Source organism: Trachinotus anak, unplaced genomic scaffold (genome assembly GCF_046630095.1).
Source record: "Trachinotus anak isolate AG129_WGS33_773 ecotype Australia unplaced genomic scaffold, CSIRO_AGI_Tana_v1 ptg000010l, whole genome shotgun sequence".
Classification (NCBI taxonomy): Eukaryota; Metazoa; Chordata; class Actinopteri; order Carangiformes; family Carangidae; genus Trachinotus; species Trachinotus anak.
Window position 1 is genome coordinate 9,024,741 of NW_027273861.1, and position 14,210 is coordinate 9,038,950.

The following is a 14,210-nucleotide window of genomic DNA, read 5'->3' on the forward strand; positions in this document are numbered from 1 at the left end:
CCAGAGAACTGTGATGCTATTGGCCAGTGGGAGACCAACCAATTGTCAAACTGACATTGCTGTTCTAGACGTAGCATAGCCAAAAACTAGCCAGAAAAGTCAATTTGTAAGAAAAGGACCTTGTGTTCTTAATAAAAAGTTTGCCACTTTAGGCCAAAATCTTTAGGATATTACATGTCTGCTACTTGATATGACATCAAGCTCACTAACACCCCTAGTTTGTTTAATCTGGACAAAATCTGTGTAAAAATGACAATTAGACATCTAAGTGGGGAATGTTTTAACTTTTGTGATCCCAAATTCTCAGGGTGTGAATGATGACTAAAGCTGGCATTGGCTTTGTTTGCAGTCTCTGGTCATACATGCTTCCCATGTACTAAATTCCTGTTGTTATACATTTTATCTGATGGAGTAAGTCTACCAGCTGCAGACTTTTCTTCATGCTCAAGTTTAGTTTGTTTTTGTTTCTATTCTATGTTCAGTTCACATATAGATGGGTGACAAAAGGAAAAACCAACATGATGTGTGTTAGTAAGGTGTTGCTCTATCATAAGCCTCCAAAGAAAGATAGATCTGAAAGGTATTCTAAAAGATGATCTGTTTCAATGATGGTGGTGGAGAGCACTGTCTAGCAGTCACTCCCATTCTCCCATAAGTTCATTCAAGTTCCCCCATAGGTGTTCAGGTGGGTTGAGATGTGGAGGCTGATGGCCATTATACACATTGATTCATATCACTTTCAAGCACCTTCATTCATTCTGCTTATCCTCTCATTTATTCAGGGTTGTCATTAATTCAGGGCTTTCCTTCAATATTTAGAAATGTTTCTGGCCGAGATTTCTGTAAGAAATATTTGTTAAACCAAATAGAGAATCGATTTATTCTTACCCAGCCAGTTGAGGGAAACATTTAATTTTGGGGATTTTACAAGCTTGCTAAACAGAAAATTTGTTCATATTGTGCTTGGTGAACAAGCCCTGTGGTGTTTATTGATTGCTGGGGCCTGTTTTAACAATCCAGACACTATGAAAAAGGTCAGTGGGCCATTTGAAGCACAATATTGTATGTCTGTGTATAGTCTGTGTGTGTCCTAAGGACAGGCTATAGAGTAGAGTAGGGAGTAGAGTAAAGTGACTAAAAATTACTCTAAAGAATAATGAAGTGTGTATGTATTTTCAGAAAGGCAGACACTGTTTTTATTCATCTCGATAGAGATACGCCCACAAATCACCAAATGAATGTGTGAATAAGTTTCTATTGTGCTACCTGTCTTTCCTGTGCTGAAAGGCGCAGGCACTCAGCCTGGACATCTTCCCCTTTCTGCACTCCTCCCTGGCTGAAGAAGTCTTAGAATTAACACTTTTCTAATATCTAATAATAATAATAATAATGACACACTCCATTGACAGTGCAGAATCCTGTATTTTCCTGCCTCAGTATGCTGATCTTAAACTTCTGAAACTTACAGATCTGAGAACCTTACACCTCAATCAACAGAAAGAAAAAAGATATTAATATGATAACTAAAAGAATGAATGAACAGGCTGGGGTATTATGTTGCATGGTTAACTAAATAAATATGTAAACTGAATGAAAAATTAAGATGGTAATTAAGTTTAGACATATCAGGTTACCTTATAATTGTGAGGTGGGCCAGGGCAGCTGATAGCAGTGTTACTGATGGGGGTATCTCACAGAATTGAGGTCCTTTCATCCTACGGTTTAAGAGGTAACCGTATTAATTATACAGTTGTCATAGCTATATATGATGGTGGACCAAAATATGTGAGAACAATTCATAGCATGTGAGAGCAGTATTGAAGACCAGAGCATCTTTAGAGCATTATTATTATTATTATTATTATTATATATTATACTGTTTTTGATCATATATGTTTTTAGATCAACTTTGTAAGATATTACAGCAGGACTGGGTTCACTCTGATGTAAGTATGTGAACTGGATATTATATGGTTTTTATTATTTATGGCAACTATTAGATTTTGTTATTGATATATACTTTTGTTAGTAATTCAAATATGATATTCTATAAATAACTGTGCACCTGGCATTTACTGGAGGATCAAATGTGAAAGTGAAAATGAAAATGAAGTAGAAAATCATGATTTCACACACACTTTGTATTCAAACTGTTCTTTTTCACAAAGTACTCACTGACTTTATCAGAGAATGTATCCTCTGCCTTTAGTTTGTGCAGCAGCTTTCGCTCTTTGGCTGGTAGACTCAGACCAGAGAAATGGCCTTGATTGAAAGTGTTTCAATGACAATTTTAATCCTCTTTAAAATGTTCTCTCCACTGATGTTGTAATTGAGGGAACAGTCAGGAAGAGACAACAAAGTCCGTAGACTCGTCCCATGGCCTCTGCGACCCTGATTTCAATCATATAAGACATCAGCTCTGAAACACTCTTTTTAGTCAAACCGGGCGATGAAAATAGTACTCATAGCTCATTGCGGAGGTGAACAACATCAAAGAAATGCCCTCATGTCTCTTTCAGTAATGAAAAACCTGTGTCAAAAAGGCTATGTTGTACTGTGAGATTTTTGCCAGATTGAGCAATCAAGGAATTTCAGCTTTTCAAGTGATCCAAACCTTTTATGCAGTTGGGACACAACTGTGTCAAAGATATCTGAGTACAACTGGTGAAATTCATCTTCAGTGCTCACAGAAAGCTCAGATCTCTGGATTTTCAGACTATTTGTGGGACTCTTCTCACTGCTTCAGCACAGTAGCCATGCAATGTCCACTGTTTTTGACCGCAAAACACTGAACAAGACATCAGTGCACAAAAATATGTCTGCAAAGAGGAACCTGAATTTTAGTTTGATCTACAATTCTTTGACCACACAAGCCAAGCATGCCAATAATGTAGCTTTGATTTTCTTTCAAGTGTACAGTGTTTGAGTTTTCTATTTTGCTCAACCATTATTCCTTTTGTTACAAAAGTTTTTTTGTTCTCTGCCCATGCAAACATTGCATGTACATGGCTTTTAGATCTAACAGAAACCACTGTCTTTAAATATTGCCTTTATCCAATCATGATATCCCTTCAATGGAAGTAAAAAAAAAATAAACACCCTTGGGCGCCATAGGCAGAGAGAAATGTCTACAGAGGAAATAATAAGCTGACTCTTTTGACTTCAGTCATGAATGGGCTTTGTACCACTCTGTTTGAAAGCGCCCCCTGACTCCTAGTTTCAGCTGACCTGACACATCACACCTGGACTTAGAGATGTCTAGAAGATGGGGAAAAGATTAAATAAAGCTAACCTGATTATACAATATAATACTACAAGATATTTGTTTAAAGCAACCATATTTATTAAATTGAATAATGTATGTATTAGACTGAGACATGTCTCTGCACCGTCTTGCAAAATATCCATTTGTGTGATTTATGCTTCTTATTCAGATGTAAAATACTATGTATTAACAATGTTCATTCAATGTGGTCCAGCTGGACTTGATAACTTGTGATAATTCTCATTTCCCTTTTCCTGTCTGAGCTCTACATGTCTCCCTGGTCATCTTTGCCTTCCACCTTTTCACTTCGCTGTTAGTCTCTCTCTATCACCAGTTCTTCTGGTGTCCCTCTTGGTTGAAAAAAAAAAAATTGTGATGTCACTGTTCATCTTCATTTTTCAAGTGTCTCCTACAAGATTCAGAGTGACTTCACTATTTTATTTCTCCTATAATAGTCATTATTATTACTAATAATGCTGTACAACTTAACACCAAACTTGGTGGAAAATTTTAGTGACTATATAAATATAATAAAGTTCACTTCCTGTCTGTTTCGACCACCTGCATTCCCTTGAATGTTTCCCAACAGTTTTCTGATATAAGATTTAAACTGATCAGTAATTATGTCAATGCAAGCTTTCCTTCAGGGTTTAAACTGGTTCCTAGGAAGAGACCTATAAATTCAGTAAAGGCACAAATTTAGTGTTGCCAATGATCCAAGAAAAACCCATGTTTATCCAGTAGTGCTGCTTAAACAGTAAATGTTATTTCTCAGAGCTTCAGTTGGCAACCCTACACACACATTTAGCAGGGGGGGAAAAAGCCATCAGCAGTCATGTGTATCCATGAAGCTGCACAGAAAGAAAGTAAAACAGGGGGAGCCTTGCACTTTTCTAGTTATTTTAATTTCTTAATAGATGAACAGTAAGAACCTAGGAGTCGAGAGATAAGTTTTAAAAGTGGACATGGTCACGCCCATGAAAATGACAAAAATTAGTAGTTGCAATGGCTGATCTTCCAGGGACAATAGCTACTGCAGCCAAAAGAGGCACTCAGCACACATTCATAAGCGTGCCTGTGCATCTGAGTATGCTCTGACTCCATTCCACAAAAACCTAGTAAGTTCACATCTCCATCACTGATTCCTTTTCCAAGTTCTTTCCTCGGATTTCTGAAATGAGGGAGTAGGTGCTTGACAGATGGAAAAAGCAAGCAAAAGGGGGCAAATATTGTTGAGGAACAGAGAGAGGACGAGGCAGTGAGGAGTTAAAGCTGTGTATGAGGAGGGGGGGGGCTGAAGTAGAGAGAAAAGAAGTGAGAATAAGTGAGAGAATGAGAGAGAGAAATGGGAGATTTATTTTGCCTCACAAATAGCCAATACATAACCTGGTGCCACCTGTCCAAACTGTATTACTCTCTGCTAGTTTACAGCCTGTAGTGGTGGGACTCAGTGCTGTTCAGGTCTAATTTACACTGCAAGCAAAGTCTACTACATAACAAAGCTTTTGAATATACTTCCTGTTTTAAAAACAGTGACATCTGTATTCTGGACAGGATCCAGCCATCTTAGCTCTTCCATAAATATTCAACATCAGCATTATATATGCTGGTCTGATATTCAGTTGGTTCACCCTAAGGACATGTATGACATTTATGATTGATATTATACTGGAAGAAAGGTCTCTAAAAAGCACAGAAGTAGATGGAAACAAAATAAGCATGGCCTTAATCAGATGAATTAGGCTGTTGTTAATCTATATTCTTCTATTTGTCAAAAATCCAATTCAAAGACCAAAGTCAACAATGAATTGGCCCAACCAACAAGTGTTACATGTATAGCTAAAGTCTGATGTAGCTCATTCCTCTATGAGAGCCCATAGAGCTCCATTAGTGTCTAAAAACTATTCACAAGAAGAATTTGTAGCTTGCGAGCTGCTATGTGAATCTGCACTTTTAAACATTTTTGCTAACATGATGCTAAGCAGGTATGATGTTTACCATGTTCACCATCTTCAGCATAACATTTGCAAAAACAATGTTAAACGGCTTTTTGGTGCCATTTTATCATAATAGTTTCCAAGTGGTTAAATAGTCCATTGTAAAGGTTGCCTTTCCGAACTAAAAACACTTTCTAGCCACCCGAGCCGTTCCATAAGGCTCTATTTAGACAATACCTTCAAAGGAACATTTTGATGCTTAGAAGGCTCTTGGCAGTTGGACGTGCCTGGAAAACCTCCATTTGGAGATGCCCGGGAGGCATCCTAACCAGATGCCGGAAACACCTAACACCTGCTCCTGTTGATGTGAAGGAGCAACGGGTTGGAACGAAGATTGAGAGCTTTGCCTTCTGTCTAAGCTCCCTCTTCACCATAATGGTCCGCTACAATGCCCGCTTCACTGTTGACACTGCACTGATCAACCTGTCAGTCTCCTGCTCTATCCTACCCTCGTTCGTGAACAGGACCCCAAGATACTTAAATTCCTTCAATTGAGGCAGAAACTCCATCCCAACCTGAAGACAGCTGTCCACTGCTTTTCTGGCAGAGAATCATGGCCTCAGATTTGGAAGTGCTGACCCTCTTCCCAACTGCTTCACACTCGGCTGCAAACCGCCCAGTGCATGTTGAAGGTCCCGGTCTGATGAGGCCAACAAAACCACATCATCTGCAAATAGCAGGCAGGGAATTCTGAGACTCCCGAATGGGACACACTACTCTTCCCTGCTTTGCCTTAAAATCTTGTCCATGAAAACCACAAACAAAATTGGTGACAAGGGACAACCCTGGCAGAGGCCAACACCCACCAGGAACATGTTTGAGTTTCTGCCAAGATTCTGGACACAACTCCTATTTTGGTTATTCAGGGAACAAATGGCTTGTAGCAACGACCCCAGAGCATATTGCCTCCCCACAAGATCCACAGAGGGCCCGGTTTGACAAGGCCAACAGACCCACATCAACTGAGAATAGCAGGGAGGGAATTCTGAGACGCCCAAACCAAACACACCAAGTAACTCATATCTTTTCTCATCTCAGACAATTATTGCCACATTTATGCTTTTTAGGAAAGTGTTTTATTAGGAGCTATGTAACATTTATATAGTTATCTGTCGACACTGTAATTAAGTTATCAGAAAAATGTTTTGTGTCACCTACAGAGTAATTCTTTACCTCTTACAGTAAAGGATTACTAGCAAAACTCTTGTTGCACATTTCCCTAGCCAGAATGTTAAATGAACCTGGTTTTCTGAAATGTAAATATAACTTGGGTATATATAACACACGAAACAGCCAGAGCCTTTTATAAACACAGTGTGGTTCATGTTCTCCTTCAGGGTGAAGGGTGTTTTGTGTACTGAAGTTCAGCTGGTGCTGAAGGTCTCGGGGCAGAAAGTCAGACTGGTCATCCTGACATGTCTTACTGTGGTATCCCAAAACTTTCCTCATGCTGCTGGCTGCTGTGTTGTAGTCAGGCTGTCATGTCACTGAAGCACGACATCCACCCAGCAGTAACTTACCTCTATGAAGGTCTCCCATAAAGTTAGGAGAGTCTAGTGGGACCAGGAAAGTGAGCTTCATCAGGTCATGCTAATAATCTATGAAACATGGCAGAATCAGTGTAACATGTACATGTGCATTAACAAGTGTTTCATTCGGGCCATGTAGGCACAGCTGCAGTAATTTCACTTCAAGTAAGTCGAGAAAAATTTGTAATCCGATGAAGTGACCAGTGAAGCAACTTTTGAAGCAACAGTCTAAATATTTTAATTTCACTTTAATTTCCAGGACCACTCCCAGTTATGTAGCCTGATAAATGTGATTTTAAAAAAAGTTATGATATTTGGATTGTGTTTCAGTAAATCTTGTGATATTAATCTATTTTCATGTGCATTATTTTGAGCACTGAAAATACTTTCATTGCATTTATTACATATGAGACAATTTTTGCATTATCCATATTGTTAAAAAACTCCCCCTCTGACATGTTCTGTGTTTCCATGGACAGCACCCACAAATACTCTTAGTGGATGGTCTGTCTGCCAACATACATGCTGGTAACATGCTGTAATGCTGGAACAGGCATCCTGTTGTGATGTACTTTAAAAAGGAACAACTACAAGAGTAACTTCAATTTCACAAGCTGTATCCTCATTTTAAAGCAGTCTTTTCCACATTACATTTTCCCTTCACACATAATGTGTACACAGTTTCTCACAGCCTGAAACTGCAAAAGTGTATCACCAGCAAGCTACCAACACTGTGTGTGTGTGTGTGTGTGTGTGTGTGTGTGTGTGTGTGTGTGTGTGTGTGTGTGAGTGAACACAGATCCACCACCCCAGTTATTCACTGAAATAGCTTGTAATGTGCAGGCTGTTGATAATAAGCCACAAAGAAAAAACATTTTACTGATATAGTTTTGAGTTCTGAATCGACACACTGGCCCAATAAAGTAGCAGTACCAGCATATCCGACAATCCCAGCCAGCTGGCAGGCAGTGGTTGTTGAACCTGGTTGCCTCATGAAATGCAGTCCAAACAAAAATGAAGGGTTGTAATGTTACTGCTGTATGAGATCCAAACACATACAAATAATATCCACTGGTGTCTACTATTGCCATTTTCCACCACAGCAAAAACAGAATAACTTTGTTCCAGACAATGTGATCACTGTTGTCACTAGCCTGTACTCCGCAGGCATGCTCCGGAGGTGGGGCACATTGGACCAGGACCTGAGACCCAGAGTGGAAGTCTGTTCACAGACTATACAGCTGATAGATCAGAGTCTTGGGACAGTTAAAAACATGTGGAAACAAAGTATTCAGAGCAGACTGAAACTTGACATTACGATATTCACAGCACTTTGACAACATAGTTTCTAAATGTATGACATGTACAAAAATACAGGACAAACTGTGGCCCATATTGATAAATTACAGGATGCAGCATTTTATTGTCAAATACAGGACACTTACTATGGATTATATAAGAACATCATATGGATTTTTAATGGGAGGTGGTCTTTAAAGGTACCAATGGATGGTATCAGTACTTCCTGGAAAAGGGTGTTGTTTGATGGTAAAGGTTTGATTTTAAAGGATGGAAAGTTTCTCTTAGACAACCTCCTACTTTTACTTCTAACCTTTTTCTCATTTCTTATTAAATCCCAACTTATCTCTCTGTTCACTGCTGATGTAGTGAAACTCATGAAACTCATGATGTGAACATGTGGCCTAAGTGTTCAAGTATGCATGTTGTGTGTTTGTGTTCAGGTGGGGTGGCTGGAGGATCGAATTCACTCAGTGGAGAAAAAATACCGCCTTATGAAAGCTGGAAGTCACCGGTGCAGACAGATACATAAGGACAAGGTAATTAAAAGGCCAATCAGTTATTTTTCTGACCATATAAATTCCATGTTTATAAATGTGAGTTTGACTTGATTCTCACTGACTTGCTTTAAAAACCTTTGTTGGCATCATAAAACATTAATAACTTGTATTCAATTGTATAGCAGCAGCACTGCTGTATATACATGCTTGACAACATTAAGATTCAAGTTTGCAGAGAAGCAGAGCTACTATTTCACAACTGTTAATATGAATGTGTAAAAAGAGCCCAATACCCACATAAACTGCAATTAAATGTTAAAATTTGCTGTTGGCAGTTGCACCATACTGAGTCAGAAGAGAGTCAACAGGAATTTAAAGCTTTGCAAACCTTTGTAGTTGGTTTGGAGTAGTTTGGAGGTGGATCACTGCACGAATTTTAAGTCCATGATATTTATAGACATCACTGAATATTTATATCAGCTTGATGCATATTTATGATCAGCATATTTTGCTCTGACAATTGACATTACAGAGAAACTGAGCGCAGCCAATGTTAACCTGTATACTCACCCCATCAATTAATATTCATAAGAATTCAAAAGACCAAGGAGACACACTATTATTGTTCAGACTGACCTGGGTCACAAAATTGGGTTGAAAATTGAAAACTGAAATTAAGCTTAAAGTTTACAGACTTTGACCTATGACCTCAATATTCCTAACATTCTACCACTCCACTGTAGTGATCATAATCAAGTGTATAAGGTTCATGCTGCTTACTTCCTGTTTTTCTGCTTCTAGGCCAAAGTAAGGAAGAGGTCCAACATCTACAGAGAATTATTTCCAACCCTTACAAATGAACACAAAGTAGCTAAGCAAATCTCACCTTCACATGAAAACCCGACTCCAGTCGGTATGAAGACACCCTGATAGCTTATCAGCAGATAATGAACCAGCCAATAGGAGCTGTTTTTATTCAAGGAAAGCCCTCCCATAGCTATGCTATTCAAAGTAATACATTTGATACCATCAGAATCAGCTAATTAATAGCTTACCAGCAGTGTCTTAACTTAGAGGGCTGTATAAAGTAAATTTTAAAAATTACAATAAAAAATATTTGCAGACATTTCCCTGTTCCTGATTCTTGATTTTGGATGTATTCATAACAAGTTTTTCCCTCATCAATCTACACCCAATACCATAGTAAGATTTTTGTTTGTTTGTTTTTAAAATGGAAAAACTGAAATATTGACATTAGTATTCCGACACTTTGCTATGACACTTGAAATTTAGCTCAGGTGCCTCCCATTTCTCTAGATCATCTTTAAGAGGATTTAACACCTTTGATTGGAGTCAACCTGTGGAATATTCAATTAACTGATTATGATTTATAAAGGCACACGCCTTTCTATATAATTCTCACAGCTGACAATGCATATCACAGCAAAAACCAAGCCATGAGGTTAAAGGAACTGCCTGCAGAGCTCAGAGACTGGCCTGTATCAAGGCACAGATCTGAGGGTAGGCTACAAACAACACTCCTGCATTGAAGGTTCCCAATAGCACAGTGGCCTCCATAACTCTTAAATGGCAGAAGCTGGAACAACCAGGACTCTTGTGTGTTATAAAAACTAAATTTAGCCTGGTGTGTAACCGGCAGCACTGCTTGCATTTCTCTGGTTGTTTGGTATTTTCAGTCATTAAATCAGCTTTCCCACCTTGTATAAACTTTGCTATGTTTGTGCTTTTTTCATTAGCTACCATGAAGGAAGGTTATGATGTGATTGATCAATCAAGTCACCTGCTGAGTTGATAACAACAGATCCTGATCTTGTAATTAATTTAGTTAGAGGATTATGGTGTTAACACCTCCCTAACTCATTAAATGCATGTATGTGTATAATTTCTTTATGCTGGCAGTGCACCTCTGCTATAAAGGTAGTACTGTGACCACAAGACATGCTCCATTTAGCCCTGCCAGTGTGCAGCTTGTTACTGGTGGCAAGGGTGAGAAAACAGATGAATGGCACATGGCTGGTGGCATATGATGAGTAATCTATGATACTCTATCAATCAAACAACAGCAAGTGGTGAAGACGCTGTAGTAAACTAAACTTTAATCCTTTCTAGGTTACAGAGACAGTAAATCCCTTTTCTATTTGGACTGAGCCACTACAAGACTGTTTTTGTAATAACTGATGATGCCGGTAGGCTACATGTCATAATTTGTTTACAGGATGCACAAAACTGTCAGTTCAAGTCAGAAAAATTGGTGCATGCATTTTAATGCAAACTTAAACATTTTACCAGCTCAAACCAGCCTTCGTTTAGTCAGGCCTCACTCAGATTTGACCAGCTACATGCTAACATGAGTAATCACTGCATTTTTTTTTTTTGGTTTGTTTTTTTTGCCTCCATCTAGCCACACTGGCTTTTCCATTCCCCCAAAAAATATCTCAAAACCACTGACATATGAGTGCTGCATAACAGCTCTTTCATATACAAGGCTGAGGTGAATGTGGAGGTGGGTGTGCTACTGACCTTAACTTTAAGGTGATGGTTCCAGTTATGTGACATAGGGTTGTATGGGGCACTGATCCTTAGTCAGTGTATTACCTGCAGTATATCAAGGTTTTCGCCCTCCCAGTTTTCGAAGATCCCAGTTTGGATTAAATGCCTCAAACAACCCCCGTCAGTTTTATGTGGTCGTCTGTCAGTGACATCATATCCTCTATGTGCATGCGTCAGCATAGTGGTTCCCCTGAAAGTTTTTCAGTAAAGATTTAAAAAAGCATTGCGGTTGCTTGCCAGAAGCTCAAAATTGGCTTTTATCCTGTTTTAAGCCACATTTTAAGATATCTTGATCATTTTCAATTATTTATTTTAACTGGATGAAGGATTTTAGTCATTGGATGTCTGGATTTAAGCTAGTAGAGGAAAACAGCCAGGCAAATGGATGTCCATGCATCAACTCTGAGATGTCCTGTGTCCACCAAAGAGCATAGATGAATCATTGATTTCTAAAGCAAAACTGCTTTATTTGTTGTCTCTTTTAATCCCGTGGTCCATTTGTTCTGGAGAGGGGGCACCTCTGCTGATAACTCAGCTGCCTGAACATCTGGTGCACAAGTCAGCAGTTAGATAGTTGCTCTTAATGATTATAATCACTGGGTCTGTTTATTTTGGGGATTAGGAGACCGCTGTAGATAATTCAGCTCCAGGTAAAAACCTCCTGAGCGACTGACACTGGAGGAATCCAAACTGGGAGAAGCTTACAGCAGTGGTAATGAAGACAACAACTCCCATGATCCCACACTATTTCATGACATCACCCATTGCCGTCTTTTGTTATTGTTGTGACTGAGAGATCCCTCGCAGCAGAAGTTGCACGCACATACTGTGCATGTAAGTGTCAGCTGAAATTACAAAGACATGTCACTTACAGCACAGGCTGCCAGTTGTTTGTCCGTCCTTTAAAGAGTCTTTAAGTTACTTTTCTAGAGCATTGTGACATTTTTATTATATGCTCGTGAGAGTGAAGTCAATTTGAGATGTAAAAATAATCCAACGATGGTAAAAGGCTGTTTTTGGTGGACAGGACAGGTTACCAAAACAAAAATCTTACAATCACAACAAAACCTTGTCCTTCTTCTTATGTTGCAACTCCACATTTCTTCCAGCTCCTATTCTCTGACACTAAAGGAACGTGCTCCTTCTTACTAAACTGTCCCCCCCTTGTACTCTTCACTTACCACCCTCTTCTACCTTTCTGTCCTTATATGACGCACATAAATCAATATGTTATGTATATATTCTCCTGTTCTCCTCATTACTTTGCTTGTGGTTTCCTAGTGTGGCTTTCACATCTTTTTCCATACATCCAAGCCTTGAGTAGAAGTCTCAGTGATTGAGCCAGAGTGTAATTGTGTATTTATATGCCTGTTTGTGTTCTGTATAACAAGTTGTTCATTCTTTTTCATTCAGTTGGAATGGTAATACACAGTCATCCACACACATACATATACATTTTCTTACATGGAGTTTCCTGTGGGAATCATCATTTCTGTACATGCTTGGTGTTTAGCTTTTGGATGCTTGCGGCGAATCAAACAGTTCAGATGGATGGCTGTATGCTTGGTGCACTGAGTGTCTAAAGTGGAGTCTCTTGGGGACTCAAGGAGTCCTCAAGGGGATTCCAGGGGACCACTAGCAAAATGAGGGATAATTGAACATGGCTATAATTGAATATATGGGGAGTTATTCTAAAAGGAAGATGTATGACTGTTTCACTATCCATGCTATTATTAGCCCATGTAAGACAGCCTTAGAGTTCTGCCTCCTCCACTGCAAGTGGTTAATTTGTTAAAGTCACATTCACAAGTGCATCACCACTTTGAAAAGCTGATTTTAATCTGAAGCGCTTAAATACAATCTGAGAACACACTGTGTTAAAAATAAATCTACAATTAGAGGCAGCTGTAAGAGCTCTAAAATAATTTAAAGACAAGATCGGACCAAAACCAGTCACAGCATCAACTGGGAGGGGTCAAAGGTCGTCGACCAGGAGTAAGTGGACCATCAAGGAGAACATTAACATCCAACACCAAAGACCACCACTGAAGAGATTCTCCTTATAAATACTACTGTTACTACTACTATCTGTAACAGTAGTTACAGTGTTATCACAAAGTTCAAAATTTATCAAACAGCTATAGGTAATCAATTTTAGTCTATTTAGACTATTAAACTGCTATATACATCTTAATGATCATTGTCTGCTCATCTTCATTGTCAGTAGGGTATTAAACTTTCCTTAATATATGATTTCACATAATATTTATATATTTACACAGTACATTATAAATATATAAGAGTATAATTAATTTCCTATATTAATTATTCCTGGAGATTTAAAGATATTTTAGCTGCCTAAAAACATGCCCACCTAATCAAAAACAATATCAGTATTGTGTGTATGTTATGTTTTTTTTGTTTTGTTTTTTTTTATGTGCTTAACAGAGACAAGGCAAAAATCACAACAACGTTATGAGGGATAGGGATGGGAGGTGAGGGTGCAATCAGGGACACTGGTCAGAGACACTGTCCTGAGGCCCAGGGTCTGACAGCATCATCCCTGAAACCACCGGGGCAGGGGGTGCAGAGCATACCTAAGTGCTATTAACATTTCAGTTCATTACCAGCTGTCAAGCAGCTGTAACAACAGAAAATCATATCATTTCGACACAAACAATATTTCTGCGATGTCATATCTCAGCTTTGGCTTTGTATTAAGTTAAAATGAGCACAAGTGTATGAACAAATCTGTAGAATCTGTGATGCAGAGTGTTCAGCAGGGATCTGATTAAAGCCCAAGGTCCTTCAAGCTCATTGTCCAACATTTGTAAGGCTGTAGCCGCTTGTTTCATTGAGACTAGATCCAAGTATTCCTTCAACCAGTTCTCCAGAGTAAAGCAGTTGGGTTTTCTTATACAGTTTAGAGGCAGTACTTCTTCCATTGATTGCTTCTTTTAAATTATTATCCATCTTGTGTGTATGTTGTGTTTTGAATATTATGACTCAAATCGCTGATCTGTGTCATAAATGGTGTATGCCGTTCAAG

General features: G+C 38.8%; 1 protein-coding gene across 5 annotated transcripts in view; it reads left to right on the forward strand.

Moving 5' to 3' along the window:
- Nucleotides 1-9,710, forward strand: part of LOC139626821 (spermatogenesis-associated protein 16-like) — a 98,603-nt gene extending 88,893 nt beyond the window's left edge. For all 5 annotated transcript variants that reach the window (XM_071487332.1, XM_071487335.1, XM_071487336.1 and 2 more), the window contains 2 exons: nt 8,534-8,629; nt 9,392-9,710. In XM_071487332.1, the coding sequence (XP_071343433.1) occupies nt 8,534-8,629; nt 9,392-9,520 (225 nt within the window). In that variant the 3' untranslated portion in view covers nt 9,521-9,710. The remainder of the gene's footprint in view (nt 1-8,533; nt 8,630-9,391) is intronic.
- The last annotated feature ends 4,500 nt before the right edge of the window (nt 9,711-14,210 follow it).